Genomic DNA, 15436 nt, shown 5'->3' on the forward strand with positions numbered 1-15436 from the left:
GACTTCAATTTACCCTCAATATGTTGGCAAAAATAAATGTTCAAATCTGATGGTTGGCATAAACCTTTGTTCAAAAATGTACTAAATGATTTCTCCAAAAATTACTTTGAGCAATTAGTTCAGGTGCCGACCTTAAATGGAATTGGTTGTGAAACCATACTTATCCTGTCAGCAACAGGTAATAATGGCAAACAGGGAGCATCAAGATGGACACAACAATAGTGACAATGATCTAGCAACATCCACAAAAAAAGGTGGGAGGGGGGTGCGAGTAAAATTTATCTATTTTAAAAAGCAGATGAAAATTCAGTAAAGGTCTTTCTAAGAGACAGTCTCCATTCTTCCTCCTGAACTAACTGTGTAGGCATTGACCATATGTGGCTTGAATTTCAGGAAAGAGTATCGAATGCAACTGAGAGATTTTTACCAAATAAATTAATAAGAGATGCAACTGATATCCACGGCACACGAAACAGGTCAGTACACTGTTGCAGAAGAAGAAGAAGAAGAAGAAGAAGAAGAAGAAGAAGAAGAAAGGAAAACAGGGCAGAAATTCCAAAGAGATTCTGGTCATATATAAAGTACACCAGCAGCAAGACACAATCAATTAAAAAAAAAATAAATAAATAAATAAAATAACTTCACTGTACGATAGCAATAGCAATGTTACTAAATATGGTTTTCCAAAATTCATTCACCAAAGAAGATAAAGTAAACATTTAAGAACTTGACCAAGAACAGCTGCCAACACAAGTAACTTGGAAGTAGCAGTGAAGCAACTCAAGTCTTCTGGTCCAGACTCTACACCCAGTAGTTCCTCTTCAGAGTATGCTTATACAATAGCTCCATACTTAGCAATCATATAACACTGTTTGCTCAATGAAACATCTGTACCTAAAGACTGAAAAGTTGCACAACAACAAACAACAAAGGAAATAGGAGTAATGTACTGAATTACAGACCCATACAACTCCTGTTGATTTGCAGTATGGTTTCTGAACACTTACTGTGTTTGAATATTATGAATTAGCAAAAAAACTACTGACACACAGTCAGCACTGATTCAGAAAATGTAGCTTCTATGTAACATGACTAGCTTTTTATTCTCATAAATAATGAGTGCTATTGAAAGGGAATATCAAACTGATTCCATATTTCTAGATTTTCCGAAGGTTTGATACCATTGCTCACAAGCAGCTTCTAATCAAATTGTGTGTCTATGGAATATTTTTTCAGTTGTGCAACAGGATTTGTGATTTCCTCTCAGAAAATTCACAGTTAGTAATAACTGATGGAAATTCATCGAGTAAAAGAGAAGTAATATCTAGTGTTCACCAAGAGAGTGTTTAGGACCTGTGCTGTTCCTAATCTATGAGGGTGATTTGATAAGTTTGGTAAAAAGGCAAGGAAAAATGTTTGTTCTGTAAACAACTCACGTTATTTTTTGACATGGTCTCCTTTGCTATACGCTTGGTCCAAGGATCCTGCTGCTTTTTCACCCCATCAGAAAAATAAGTTTTGTCAGACTCTGCAAAATACTCATTGACTGAAAGTATCATTTCCTTAGTGGATGAAAATTTCTTCCTGGCAAGCCAAAGTTTCAAGTTAGGGAACGGGAGGAAGTCACCTGGGGCTAAGCTGCTGAATAGTTTGGTTGAGGAACCAATCCAAAGCTCAATTCATATACTTTAATCTTTGTTATCACTGATATGTGGAACGGTGCATTATCCTGGCAAAAGAGCTCTTTTTTGAGTGCCAACTTTGGCCTTCTTTCAGCCAAATAAGTTTCAAACATTCCAACAATGAAGCATAATAGGATCCAGTTACTAAGACGATTATTTCTTGGAACTCCCAAAAAACAGTGGTGATCATCTTATCAGCTGACAAAATGGTCTTTGCCTTTTTCAGTGCACTTCCACCAGGCTCTGTTCTCTGTTTTCATTGACGTTTTGACTCTGGCATGTAATGATGGATCCAGGTTTCATCAACAGTCACAAATTAGTGCAAAAAGCCTTGCAGATTGTGATTAATCACCAACAGACATTGTGCTGAAATGTTGTACCAGATGCGCGTTTGGTCGACTGTGAGTAATCATAGCGCCCACCTCACACGTATCTGGACACCTGGCTGAAAATAACCTACAAGTTCATGGTGTCCTTCATCAGTAATGCTGAAATTCAATATGGTGTTGGCCCACCCTTAGCCTTGATGACAGCTTCCATTCTCGCAGGCATATGTTCGATCAGGTGCTGGAAGGTTCCTTGGGGAATGGCATCCCATTCTTCACGAAGTGCTCCACTGTGGAGAGGTATCGATGTTGGTCGGTGAGGCCTGGCATGAAGTCGGTGTTCCGAAAAATCCCAAAGGTTTTCTATAGGATTCAGGTCAGGACTCTGTGCAAGCCAGTTCCTTACAGGGATGTTATTGTCGTGTAACCACTCCGCCACATGCCGTGCATTATGAACAGGTGCTCGAACGTGTTGAAAGATGCAATCCCAGAGTTGCTCTTCAACAGTGGGAAGCTAGAAGGTGCTTAAAACATCAATGTAGGCCTGTGCTGTGATAGTGCCATGCAAAATAACAAAGGGTGCAAGCCCCCTCCAAGAAAAATGCGACCACACCATAAAACCACCACCACCGAATTTTACTGTTGGCACTACACATGCTGGCAAATGACGTTCACCAGGCACTCGCCATACCCACGCCCTGCAATCGGATCACCACACTGTGTACTGTGATTCATCACTCCACACAACGCTTTTCCACTGTTCAATCATCCAATGTTTACACTCCTTACACCAAGTGAGGCATCGTTTGGCATTTACCGGAATGATGTGTGGCTTAAGATCGGCCACTTAACAATGAAATCCAAGTTTTCTCATCTCCCGCCTAACTGTCATAGTACTTGCAGTGGATCCTGATGCAGTTTGGAATTCATGGTGATGGTCTGAATAAATGTCTGCCTATTACACATTACAACTCTGTCAGCGGTCTCTGTCAGCCAACAGACGAGGTCGGCCTGTACGCTTATGTGCTGAACATGACTCTTCATGTTTCCACTTCACTATCACATCGGAAACAGAGGACCTAGTGATGTTTAGGAGTGTGGAAATCTCACGTTCAGACATATGACACAAGTGACATCCAATCAACTGACCATATTTGAAGTCCGTGAGTTCCATGGAGTGCCCCATTCTGCTCTCTCACAATGTCCAATGACTACAGAGGTTGCTGATATGGAGTAACTGGCAGTAGGTGGCAGCAAAATGCACCTAAAAAACATATGTTTTTGGGGTTGTCTGGATACTTTTGATCACATAGTGTAGCTTCTTCATAGCCAGCTCTCCATATTCGGCAGTCTTGCATTACCATATCATGGATTTTGTCAATGATTTCCTTTGTAGTGTCCTCAACTGGATGGCAAGAGTGCACTTCGTCTTTGGTGCTTGTCTGACCATCTTTAAATTCGTTAATTCAAATGGAAATGGTCTTCAATGATGGCACAGTCTCTATGTGAACTTCATCTCATTCTATTTTGATTTGTGTGGCAGTACAATTCATGAAATTAACATGGGTATAACAACAGCACAAAACCCAGTTTTCCCATTTTCAATTGCAGTCAACACGCAGTCCAATTCAAATGGCTGCCAACAACGAACTGTAGGCTGCAATTTTTTAAAGTTGTTTATACAATCATTGGAATAATTAAGCTTATCAATCATGAAGGCACAACAAAAATGTTCCATTATTTCACGGAAATTTACCAGGTTTATCAAATAAATCTCATATATAAATAATTCAGGAGATAATCTGAACAAACTTCTTAGATTGCTTGCAGATGATTCTGACATTTACCATCTCATAATGACATCAGAAGACCAAAACCAACTGTAAAATGATTTAGACAAGACATGAGTAAGATGCAAAAAACAGCAATTGACTCTAAATAATGAAAAGTGTGACGTCAACCACATGGGTACTAAAAGGACTCTCTTAAATTTTAGTTACATGATAAATCAGACAAATCTAAATGCTATCAATTCAACTAAATACCAAGAGATTACATTTATAAACAACACACATTTGAATTATCACCTAGATAATGTTGTGAGTAAGGTGAACCAAAGACTGTTTTACTACCAGAACACATAGAAGTGATATGAAATCCACTAATGAGACTGCCTACACTACTCTTGTTTGTCCTCTACTAGAGTATTGTTGTACAGTATGGGATCCTTACCAGATAGGACTGATGGAGGACATTGGAAAAGTTTAAAAAAGGGCAGCTTGTTTCCTACTATCACAAAATAGGGGCAAGAGTGTCACAAGCATGAAACATGATTTAGAGTGGCAATAATTAAAATAAGTTCGTTTTCTGTTGTGGCAAGATCTTTTCATGAAATTTCAATCTCAAACTTTCACCTCTCCTCCGAATGTGAAAATATCATGTTGATGCCCAGTTATAAAAGAAGAAAGGAGCATAATAATAAAATATACAATATGTGCTCAGAAGTACCTGGACAACCCCAAAAATATACATTTTTCATATTAGGTGCATTGTGCTGCCACCTACTGCCAGGTACTCCATATCAGTGACCTCAGTAGCATTAGACATCGTGAGAGAGCAGATGGGGCGCTTTGCGGAACTCACGAACCTCGAACGTGATCAGGTGATTGGGTGCCAATTGTATCATACGTTTGTATGCAAGATTTTCACACTCCTAAACATCCCTAGGTCCACCGTTTCCGATGTGATAGTGAAGTGGAAACATAAAGGGACAAGTAGAGCACAAAAGCATACATGCCGACCTCGTCTGTTGGGCGACAGACACCACCAACAGTTGAAGAGGGTCGTAATGTGTAATAGGCAGACATCTATCCAGACCATCACACAGGAATTCCAAACTGCATCAGGACCCACTGCAAGTACTATGACAGTTAGGCGGGAGGTGAGAAAACTTGGATTTCGTTGTCGAGCAGCTGCTCATAAACCACACATCATGCCGATAAACATCAAACAACGCCTCGCTTGGTATAAGGAGCGTAAATATTGAACTATTGAACAATGGAAAAACTGTGTGTGGAGTGATGAATCATGGTACAAAATGTGGCAATCCGATGGCAGGGTGTGCGTATGGCGACACTGGTGAACATCATCTGCCAGTGTGTGTAGTGCCAACAGTAAAATTCAGAGGCGGTGGTGTTATGGAGTGGTTGTGTTTTTCATGGAGGCAGCTTGCACCCCATCACATCACGGGACTATATTAATGTTTTAAGTACATTCTTGCTTCCCACTGTTGAAGCGCAATTTGGGGATGGCGACTGATTCTTTCAACACAATGGAGTACCTGTTCATAATGCATGGCCTGTGGTGGAGTGGTTGCACAACAACAGCATCCCTCTAATGGACTGGCCTGCACAGAGTCCTGACCTGAATCCTATGGAACATATTTGGGATGTTTTGGAATGTCGACTTCATACCAAGCCTCACCAAGCAACATCGATACCTATCCTCAGTGCAATACTCCATGAAGAATGGGCTGCTATTCCCCAAGCAACCTTCCAGCACCTTATTGAACATATGCCTGTGAGAGTGGAAGCTGTCATCAAGGCTAAGGGTCAGCCAACGCCACACTGAATTCCAGCATTACCGATGGAGGTTGCCACGAACTTGTAAGTCATTTTCAGCCACGTGTCAAGCTACTTTTGATCAAACAGTGTATCAGAGCATGCACGGAAAGATTTAAGAGTTTCTTTTTCCCACGTGCTGTTCCAAAGTGGAACTGTAGATAAATAGTATGAAAGTTGTTCAATGAACCATCTGCGAAGCACATAAGTATGAGCTGCGTAGTAGTCACATAGATGTATACTAAAAATACCTATTTCAACAATTTAGCTTACTGTAGTATGTTTAGTTAAGATACAGCATACAGTTTAGTTATTAATTTCGTTTGCAACTTCTAAAACTTATGTATAAGAAAGAAGAAGAGAGACTTAGGCATTTAGAGAGTGTTTGTGTATATGCTTTGACTCTAACACATTAATTTGTCAATAGGTACACTTCAGTTTTGTTTCAATGATTCAATTAGAAAATGCTTTGCTGGTAGTTACACTGTAAACTTGCAAAAGACCAATAAATAAAAGTTATGTTTTAACTTTGCTAATATCATTGTTTATTGGTAGGCCACAATTTTGCAATACCATACTTATCTTATCTTCATAAATTTATTCTTACCACCACATGTGATGAAATGAAGATCTTAAAAAAAAACCTATGTCATTAATTAAACTTAGTGAAATAACATGCTACGTCAAACTGAAAACTTACGTATGTATCTGTGTTTGTTCAAGGATAAGCCGCTCAATGCTTTCTTTGATGATGAACACTGAAGCCAGTTGTGCCAAAACAGTGCTTCCAAAAACAGCAAGTACCTCAAATCTCTCATATCCAAAACTGTACAATGGAGACGGTTTTTGTTTCTTTACCCAAACTGAAAGAATGCATATTATCAAGCTGCAATGGAAGAAAGAAACAGAAATCAGTTTTATAAAAATATCAATTATTATTATTATTTTTGCTACTGCAATTGAAGAGATAACATCATTGCTACATATTAATATTAGCAGGTACCAGTTGTCTAAATGTTTCATACTATCTAAATAAATTAAATTCATGTTTGTGACGATCAAAATTATAAGTAAATTAACTTGTACATTATACAAGTTAAATTGTTGATTTATTGTACAAGAGACTCCTCAACATTACATAGTGCCAACTTTTTGGTTCATGGTATTGTGGTGTTGTGCAATCTACCTGTAACACATTATTTAATATAGCACAGTACATGAAAACTGAATCACCAAATACGTAAAGTGTGCGTGCACCCACACACACGTGCACGCATGCCCACACATGCGCGCGCGTACACACACACACACACACACACACACACACACACACACACACACACAAGTGTTTGATTTGTGACAGTATACCCCCAGTTCCCAGTACCTGTACCTCTGATTCAAAAAAAGTCGGAATTATAGATTTCGACATCTGGTACAACAGAACTTCACTTACTGTCACTACAAATGTTATATTCACACTTTTAAGAAGTCTAAATTTCAAAAGAAGCTCCTGGAAGGTCACAGTACCAGAACCTCTCTTTTAAAAAATCAAGCATACTATACACAAACCCTTTCGCTGCTACAGACTACCTCTTAGGATTCTGTGCTGAGGCTGCTTTCATTGTGCGTGTACTTCTCACTAAATGCTGGTGCCTGTGCTGATGGATAGCATTCCGGCCGATATGAAATACCTATCATACCATTATACAAAAATTAGTAGGTGAAAAAAATTGATTTTTGCACAATCTGATGTCTTTGCTCCATAAAAAACTGAATTTCTTTTTATTATTCATCATATTTACTATGCTGCATCAAATTAAATAAAATAGTGCATGAAATTTTAAGGAGTTAACAGAGGTAGAAATAGGTAGCATAAATTTTGCATATGGTTGATTTTAGCTTGTACATTGCAGTATATGAAACAATGGTAAGATAACAAAATTTTATTTAAAATTGCTAGCAGAATGATATTTCGTACTTGAGTTATTGGGTTTTATATCCAAGAGGACCAACAGGTGCGACATTCCCAGTTCCATCCATGAAGACTCACTGCCTGCTATGAAATACTTACCAACTGTCTTTAAGAAAACTGTAAGGTGAAATTAAAAAAAAAAAAAAATGATTTTCGCTCATCTTGCAGTCTGATACCTTTGTTGACTGAATTTCTTTTCATTATATGCCATAGTTACTATGCTGCATTAAATAAAACAAAACATTGCGCGAAATTTTGAAGGCACGAAGGCGGAGACAGGATTGGACAAAACTGTTGTATGAAGGGTGCATAAGGTTACTTCAGATAGAAGCCATTACCTGAGATTGAGGCCAGGACGATTATGTGAGCGGAAAGTGCAATGTAAGGGTAACTCCCATCTGTGTAGTTCAGAGAAGGTGGTGGTGGTGGAAGGAAGGACCCATATGGCTCAGGTTCCTTCCCATCCATTTGAAGTTGCCACATCACCTTCAGCGGGTGCTGTCACCCACCCCACAGCCCTTTCCCTGTCTCCCTCTCCCTCCACCCACACCACCTGACACTAGCACCACAACAACCCATCCTCCTGCCACAAAAGAGCACTGACACTGTCAGTCTTGCTGGCACCATGTAAGGGCATAGGCATGTGTGGGAGTGTATGTGTGTTTATTTTGCTCTAGCTCGTCAAAGGATAAAATCGGAAAGCTAGCATGTTTTCTTAGTTTTATACCGACCGGGTGATAAAGTCAGTATAAATTTGAAAACTGAATAAATCGTGGAATAATGTATATAGAAAGGTACAAATTGACACACATGCCTGGAATGACATGGGGTTTTATTAGAACCAAAAAATACAAAAGTTCAAAAAATGTCCGATAGATGGTGCTTCATCTGATCAGACTAGCAACAATTAGCGTAACAAAGTAAGACAAAGCAAAGATGATGTTCTTTACAGGAAATGCTCAATATGTCCACCATCATTCCTCAACAATAGCTGTAGTCAAGGAATAATGTTGTGAACAGCACTGTAAAGCATGTCAGGAGTTATGGTGAGGCATTGGCGTCAGATGTTGTCTTTCAGCGTACCTGGAGATGTCGGTCGATCACGATACACTTGCGACGTCAGGTAACCCCAAAGCCAATAATCGCACGGACTGAGGTCTGGGGACCTGGGAGGCCAAGCATGACGAAAGTGGTGGTTGAGAACACGATCATCACCAAATGTGTGCACGAGAGACCTTTCAAGCATTTAGCAATATGGCGTGGAGTGCCATCCTGCATTTTGGTTCTAATAAAACGCCATGTCATTCCAAGCGTGTCTGTCAGTTTTTACCTCTCTATCTACATGATTCCGTGGTTTATTAAGTTTTCAAATTTATACTTACTTTTTGATCACCTGGTACGTGCCTATCAGCAACTCAATGCTTCAGCTTTTTGGTGAGTGGGTTACTTTAATCCTAAAGCAAGTAGGATGTACGAAGAGCCCATAGACATTCAAAAGCACAAAAACAATTTCAACAGAAAAGAAGCTGTGGGCTATAGTACTAAATAAAACAGACAGCAGCAACTATTCTCTTTCCATGGCATATGGCAGCATGACTCTGTGATCTTAGGCAGCAGTCTGATGACATCATGAACCAATCATTGCATGGATGGATATGAAGAGTTTGGCTTGCTGGGCTTCTTTGAGTCTGTAACACTTTTCTGAGTCATTAAAACCTCCGATGATGTCTCCAGCATTGGAAGACAAAATGTCAGGCAATTAATTATGCCTTGGGCCACGGGCCCTATGCTCATAAAACATATACCACCAATAACGTAAATGCCAGCTGTGACAGCCTCCATTCTATGGTTATAGCTTTTACTTTTGTCCATGATAGGTACAACGTCTTCTTGTTAAAATCATAGCTCTGATGATGAAAGCTTGCTTCTTTAAAACATATCAATTTCATTTTAATTTTATCCATATTTCGCAAACGCTCAGTACAATGGAGAGGAAAAAAAAAGAGCTTTCAGTTACAACTTGTTTTGTTTTCTTAAGTACACAATGCATTTTGGACCCTGTGGGTCCAACATCTGATGTAATTCATCTTAATACATGCTTTATTTTTTTTCTCTTGCATGAGGTGAAATGCATATTCTTGTCACAAAATGCATCATGTACTTAATAAAACATAAAAAGTTGTGACTGAAGGCATTTTTTAAATTCATACCTACAGGATATCAATTTCAGTAATCCTGCTTTATAAGTGTGTTGAGCCTATATTTTAAAATAGCTATGTTTAACCATACCCTTATCTTCACTTCCATTTCACTTCATAACAAAATTTATGAATGGGCTAATGGTGTTGTCATGGTTCTTTTTGTTGCCCTTGGTAGCTAATTTGTTTATGGAAGACATTGAGGAAATAATGCTGTGTCTGTGTTTGAAACCTACAACATTCTTGAGATACCAAAACACCACCATTGAAATAACGTCTCATGGCATAGATAATGTATGTAATCAGCATGACAGACAGCATTGTGATTAGTCTGCAAACAGCCTTAGTTACATACTATGACTCGGTCACCCCTGTAGTGGTACTTTCATCTGGCTGTTTAGGAATCAAGCAAGAACTTATGCAGACATCTGCAGAAAACAATAAATTACACTCAGCTTGACACGTGTGTCAGATTATTGTTCCCAAATAATGGCTTCAACATGTAACTTATTTGCATATTACGAGGAACCGCCTTATTACACACGACACCTGATAATACCACAGCCTTATTATTCCACGTACTACCACACAACAGTCTATCTGAAATCACCCATTTAGGATCAGACAGACGGAACTACAATTTTGCCACTTTTGAGTTTTTAATACCATAAGGTACACAGAATCAAGACCTACGTTACGGCCAAACAAGCGTAGCTCTATCTTATATGATTTACATTTTAGTTGTAAACGATCTACATTTTACAAAAAAAATAATAGTAAGGATCAGACAGACGGAAGAGCTGATCTGTTTTTAGACCAAAGGACGCAGCGTTAATTTGTGAAACGGAACAGCTCTTACGTTTCTCTGATCCTAACAGAACTGTTAGAAGTTGCTTTTCCTGCTACTTCTCTTTAGATACATTGATGTCGTTGCTCCATGTCAAAAATGAATATATGGAGTCCAGAGGAACAAGTATGGTGGAAATGTGCCTGGAGAAGGAACATGATATAATGGAATCTTGTAAGTGTTAGAACCTGTTTCTTAGTGTGTATATTTTGGTAGTAAGTAATTATTATTACTAATATTACTGCTGTTGTCATTATTATTATTATTGAAACTTCCTGGCAGATTAAAACTGTGTGCCGGACTGAGACTCGAACTCGGGACCTTTGCCTTCGCAGGCAAGGTCTCGAGATCGAGTCTCAGTCCGGCACACAGTTTTAATCTGCCAGGAAGTTTCATATCAATGCACACTGGGCTGCAGAGTGAAAATCTCATTCTGGAAACATCCACCAGGCTGTGGCTAAGCCATGTCTCCGCAATATCCTTTCTTTCAGGAGTGCTAGTTCTGCAGAGTTTGCAGGAGAGCTTCTGTAACGTTTGGAAGGTAAGAGACGAGATACTGGCAGAAGTAAAGCTGTGAGGACGGGGCATGAGTCGGGCTTGGGTAGCTCAGTTGGTAGAGCACTTGCCTGCGAAAAGCAAAGGTCCCGAGTTCGAGTCTCGGTCCGGCACACAGTTTTAATCTGCCAGGAAGTTTCATATCAGCATACACTCTGCTGCAGAGTGAAATCTCATTCTGGATTATTATTATTATTATTATTATTATTATTACTATTATTATTATTATTATTATTAGTAGTAGTAGTAGTAGTATTTATATTCATAGTTGAGGAAGAACATGATGTGGAGATGCTCAGGACATTCATTGGTTCAGATACAGATGATGATCCTTCTTCCTATGAACCGGACAACACTACAGATTCTGGTGAGTAGCCAAGCAATTACTAGACACTATAGAAGTTCCAGTTAATTTTCTATTCCCTTCCTCTGAATACCTGTCATGTTATTGTTAAGGACAGCGGTATGGCCATAGAACATCCCTTGTAAAGAGTGTCACAAAAACTGCTGGGGATGCAACTACTGCACAAGTAAATTATCACAATCAGGATGGGGAAACTGCAGATGGCAATGCTCGTATTGAGAATAGTAACAAAACAAGAAAATAAAAAAGGACAGTGGTTAAAGAGGAATGGAAAAGAAATCAAAGAAAATTCAATCGACACCATGGCGGCATATATTTCTACAAAGAATTCCGAAGTTCCTGCAACAAAACATTTTGCCAAAAGATAGCTCTAAATGTCAACGACAGTGCAGCAGAAAGTTTACTGAACAAGACAGACAAAATATCCATAGGGTCTCCTGGGATCTTGGATCAGTTGAGCTACGAAGGCAGTACGCAAGCAAGCTAGTGGAAGAAGAAGAGAAACAGAGTGTGAGGACAAAATCGGGATAACTCACGAAGGAAGAGGACGAATAAATTCTACCTAATATAGGGTTCTGTAAGATTAAAGTGTGTATGCAATTTTTTCTCAAGACATTTGACATTTCTGAAACCTTTGTAAGGAATACTGTTAAAAAAAGAGCAACATCATGTAATTAAGAAAGAGCGAAGAGGATGTCATGAACCAGGTAGAAAGAGACCACAAGAAAGTAAAGAGGTTATAAGCAAACACATTAAGGGTTTTCCTGCCCTTGTTTCTCATTACAAGAGGAAAGAAATGTAGAGCAGATTATTTATCTGCCGATATGAGTATTATGATAACGTATAAGTTATATCAGGAACAATTCTATGAGGAAGGAAAGACAGTCCATAAATTATGACTGGCAGAAAGAAGAAACTTAATTTGAAATTCCACAGGCCACGAAAAGATATGTGTGATAAATGTTTAAAGTTTTCACACATTTTGGCCAAGAAAAAGAAAGACAGAGATTTTAAAAGGGAACAGGAAGAGCATTTGAAAAGGAAAGAAATGGCAAGAGAATTTAACAACATTAAGAAGGAAATCACAAGAAAAGGTGAATCTTTACTAGCTGAATTTGACTTAGAGGCTACGCTTTACTGCTGAAAGTGAATGCAAAGGAAGTATTCCATAAAGAAGGCTCTCTGTATACAATTTCACAGTTCTTAATGTAGGAGAAAACAAAACCAATTCCCGCACACGGGACGAGGCAACAACAAAAGGACGATCCATGCAGGTGCTTCATGTCAGTGGAATTTTTTGAAAAATCATGCAATAAGAAAACTGATAACCTTATTTTCTGGTACATATGGGGGCCAGAACAGGAATGCCAACATGAACACTTTTCTGATGCATATGGGAACCAGAACAGGAATGCCAACATGAGCACTTTTCTGGTGCATATGGGAAGCAGAACAGGAATGCCAACATGAGCATTTTGTGTTTGCATGCAGTGAATACACTAGACATTCCAACTATTGACCAATTGACTTCTTTGAACCTTGATATTCGCAATTGGAAGTAGACTCAAAGCATGCGAGCATCGTAAGAAAAGGTAAACATATGGACGTTTTTTATCCCATTGGCGGGTATACAATTGTAAGAATGACCTCCAGCAAGTACCAGAGTGAAAAAAATGGATAGCACTCAAATTTTAAATTTCAACCAGTTTCAGAAGAAAATAATTTGGAATGGAAAACTGCTGGGAATGGAGAAACTGTGAAATGGCTTGAGATTGTTTGGATGTGATACAGAAAAGATCAGCCAGACATGTTGATTTTCAAGTATTCCTACAATGATCGTGACTTCCAAGTTTTGCACATTATTAAAAGACCTGGCCTGTGAAATTCTTCAAATTCAGGACCTGAAGACAATAGTCTGTGCCCAGCATGTGACAGTCCTGTCTGCATAAGTAAAAAAGAGAAAAAAGATCTTATAGATTTATGTAATAAGGGTCTTAAACCTCACAGGTATCACACTTTATATCAAGAACTCAATGCTGTTTGCTGTTAACGATTTAGAAAATGAGGAAAACATGGAAGAATCACAGGAATAGACTTCATGTTTATTTTCTGTTCCCCCCCCCCCCCCCCCCCCCCCCCCTCGTCTCCTTTATTATTGTTGTTAGTTTATCAAACATAGCTATTTCATGTAAACCACTGATTTTGGCTCATTTAAATGTCTGTGTTGTATTACTTTTGAAACAATAATCCACAAACAGAAAAACAGGTGTGAGAGAGCACAGTTTCATTAAAATGATTTTCCTATGTTTCTTATGTGAAGATTAAAAAATGAGAATATTATTTCTGTTACCTGTAAATTATTTTTTTTTTTTGAGTTCAATGTTACTGCAAACAAATAATAATGACTTTTATTCTCTCGCTTATAGTACTCATTGAATAAAACTTGACACATTCCCATAGCTTATTCCATGTAATCTGTATTTATAAAGACATCATTAACACAACTGCAGTAATCTTTAATATGATAATATTGCTTAAAGCTGCATACTATTTGTTTGATGTTCGTATGTTATACAGCAGTAGTCATTAACTTAAGGATCAGACAGACATAACTACGTGCATAATTTCATAAAATATTTCATTAGTGTCCACCAAGTGACTAGAACATGTAACACCTAGTAGAAAACAACAGTCAATGAAGTATACTCTTTATATACCACAGAAAGGTTTGTGAAAAACTATTAGAAAGTACTCCGTTCTTTGGACAAAACCTTTAAATTGAACTACTGTTTTTGGAGTTTCGTTTCTTCGATCGTAAATGAGCAAAACGGCACATTTCATAAATCTGCTGCTGCACTGAATATGACTTATCAACAGTATCAACCATGAGTTATTAGTCAAACACAAAAAGTTAGGGTACCTGTCAAACTTTATCACAATTCATGTACATATAGCTACAGCAATTTATTCTAACGCCACAACTAATGGACATTATTTTCATGCAATTTCACACAAAACAGGGTGACAGCAAGGGATTTTGAAGTATGTAACAACTAACTGTAATTATAAGAGGCTGGGTAAACTGCAGGAAATACATACTATCACATGAACATCTTCAATCAAACATTCACCTTTGTAGGGAACAAAACATATTTGTCCTGAAATGTTTCAATTAAATAATTAATTGATTATTCATCATCAGCAACAAGTGAAACATTGTCAAACTTGTTTTCTCATCTGCTGCAAACTTAAGATCCTCCAACATTTTGTGGAAATATTAAGAGGTTTTACAACTCTTTCCATACTCAAGAAAAGTGCTTTTTGAAAATCATGCATCTTTCTACAAACATGCATGCACAGTGCTATGGGACCTTTGGTGGTATTCACGGCACAAAATACCACATACTGGAAACATCTCTTTCGAACTATCACCTTCTGAGAATAAGTGAACCTACCTTAAGTATCTCTAACTGAGAATGTAGACAATTTGAACTTATTGAGTCTAGTCATTTCCAATGTCATTTCTCACAATTCTTCTGATGTCAAAGCCATTTGAATAAAATCACTGTATTCCCAACCTGTTCCTCCACTACAAAGACTTTCTGATTCATTCCTTCTCTACTATTCCAACTATTAATGGAGTAGCAGCATTTTCCAAGCAGAAAAGCCAATTTCATTAGTTTTCTTGCTTTTGCATTTCCCCATGTAGATTCATTGTCCCCCTCACCAGACACATTACTGTATTTCTTCCACATTAATCTTTCTTCCCCTGCAATGGAAAAATGTTTTTCAACTGTACAATTGGCCTCTCTACACAAATGCAATGGTAACTAATTATAGGTGAAGCTTTGTCACACATGTTTTTTCATCTA

General features: G+C 38.2%; 1 protein-coding gene and 1 non-coding gene across 11 annotated transcripts in view; one reads left to right on the forward strand and one right to left on the reverse strand.

Annotated features, from left to right (window-relative positions):
* Window positions 1–15436, reverse strand: part of LOC126278659 (zinc transporter 6-A-like) — a 471888-nt gene that overhangs the window by 402558 nt on the left and 53894 nt on the right. For 7 of the 10 annotated variants that reach the window (XM_049978886.1, XM_049978880.1, XM_049978882.1 and 4 more), the window contains exon 4: window positions 6329–6514. The exons of the other annotated variants lie outside the window; for them this stretch is intronic. In XM_049978886.1, the coding sequence (XP_049834843.1) occupies window positions 6329–6514 (186 nt within the window). The remainder of the gene's footprint in view (window positions 1–6328; window positions 6515–15436) is intronic. 10 annotated transcript variants of the gene reach the window in all.
* Trnar-gcg (transfer RNA arginine (anticodon GCG)) lies at window positions 11240–11315 on the forward strand. Its single transcript has one exon. It is a non-coding gene; the product is annotated as a tRNA-Arg (tRNA).

Source organism: Schistocerca gregaria, chromosome 6, assembly GCF_023897955.1.
Source record: "Schistocerca gregaria isolate iqSchGreg1 chromosome 6, iqSchGreg1.2, whole genome shotgun sequence".
NCBI lineage: Eukaryota > Metazoa > Arthropoda > Insecta > Orthoptera > Acrididae > Schistocerca > Schistocerca gregaria.